The sequence below is a fragment of the Hevea brasiliensis genome, chromosome 17, assembly GCF_030052815.1.
Source record: "Hevea brasiliensis isolate MT/VB/25A 57/8 chromosome 17, ASM3005281v1, whole genome shotgun sequence".
Taxonomy (NCBI): domain Eukaryota; kingdom Viridiplantae; phylum Streptophyta; class Magnoliopsida; order Malpighiales; family Euphorbiaceae; genus Hevea; species Hevea brasiliensis.
Window position 1 is genome coordinate 18,849,040 of NC_079509.1, and position 1,318 is coordinate 18,850,357.

At 32.4% G+C, this 1,318-nt stretch overlaps 1 protein-coding gene across 1 annotated transcript; it reads left to right on the plus strand.

The window, feature by feature from the left end:
- The first annotated feature begins 550 nt into the window (after nucleotides 1-550).
- LOC110655613 (EG45-like domain containing protein) lies at nucleotides 551-1,086 on the plus strand. The gene is made up of 2 exons (XM_058138966.1): nucleotides 551-659; nucleotides 773-1,086. The coding sequence occupies exons 1-2, from the start codon at nucleotides 551-553 to the stop codon at nucleotides 1,084-1,086; spliced, it is 423 nt and encodes a 140-aa protein (XP_057994949.1).
- The last annotated feature ends 232 nt before the right edge of the window (nucleotides 1,087-1,318 follow it).

Below are 1,318 nucleotides of genomic sequence, written 5' to 3' on the forward strand. Positions count from 1 at the left end.
TGTCTTTTTTTTATTTTATTTTACTGCTTTAAAATTTTATTCAATTAAAAACTTTATTTGATTTACCAATTATACTTAACAAATTAAAAAATTCAATATATATAATCAATCTAAATCAAAGTAGATTTGATGATGAAGCCAGCATGCATATGCAAATGGAAGTAAGCTTCCAAAAGTTTCACTATGATGACTCGGAAATCCAACAAGGAAAACAATGCCAAATTCAATTCTTGTTAGATTTAGTTTCTTGGTAATGATTTTTCTTACTTAAATTAATATATTATAAATTTAAGATAAAAAATATATGGTGTGTAAAGTTAATTAAATTTAAGTAAATTTTTTTTATTATGAATTTAAAATGTAATCACGTGAAATATGTCGTGAATTCTATTATATTATAATAAACTGAATTTAAGCAAGAAAAATATATGTGCATTGTATTATTATTATTATTATTATTATTATTATTATTATAATTATAATAGGAGTGGTTTGCAGGCTTCTTAAGCATCACCTAGGTAAGAGCTTCTCTGAGGGCGACGAGAGCAAAATGACGTTCAACTCAGCCCTCATAATTGCAGTGTGGCTATGCTTTGGAACCATTAATCTTGCTGCTGGAGATATCGGAACTGCTACCTCATATGACCCTCCATACCTACGTACGTTGCTTCCTCTTATTAACTATATTTACAGTCCCAAAGTTATTTGCAAATACTTACGAAAATGAATGAAACTGGGCTAGTGATTTTGTTGGTTTTGTAATAAATGGCAGCAACGAGGTGCAAGGGGTACAGCGAAGATCAATTCCCAGAAGGAGGATATTTTGTAGCAGCAAGTGAAGGGATATGGGACAATGGAGCTGCCTGTGGTCGCAAGTATCGCATGAGATGCATCAGCGGCCTAAAGAGACCATGCAAAGATGAATCCATTGTTGTTCAGGTTGTTGATCTCTGTCGAGGAAATCCATGCAAATCAACTCTTGTCCTCTCCAATAAAGCTTTCTCCGCCATCTCCAAAGTCCCTACTGCCAAGATCAATGTCGAATTTGCACAGTACATAAAAATTAATTACCCTCTCTCATCTTAATTAATCCTATTTAATTTATTTGTTAAACTGCAATTAGTAATTATGTTGGTTTGGCTAAATTTTCTGTTTCTGTATCTATTTCTTGCAGGATTTGATTACAAAAAAATCTTAGACTGATAATAAGAAGAACATTCGCTCATTCCCTCTCTGTTTCTGTGTCATGATGTAACTGTGTATAGCTACAAGGACATGGACTGAGGAGATAGGAGTTGAATCCCAACTTAGAATTTAT

Excerpts from the sequence above, each read along its gene's own strand:
- LOC110655613 (XM_058138966.1), top strand. The coding sequence starts at position 551 with ATGACGTTCAACTCAGCCCTCATAATTGCAGTGTGGCTATGCTTTGGA. Across the intron at positions 660-772 it reads ATATGACCCTCCATACCTAC|CAACGAGGTGCAAGGGGTAC; the intron begins GTACGTTGCTTC and ends AATAAATGGCAG.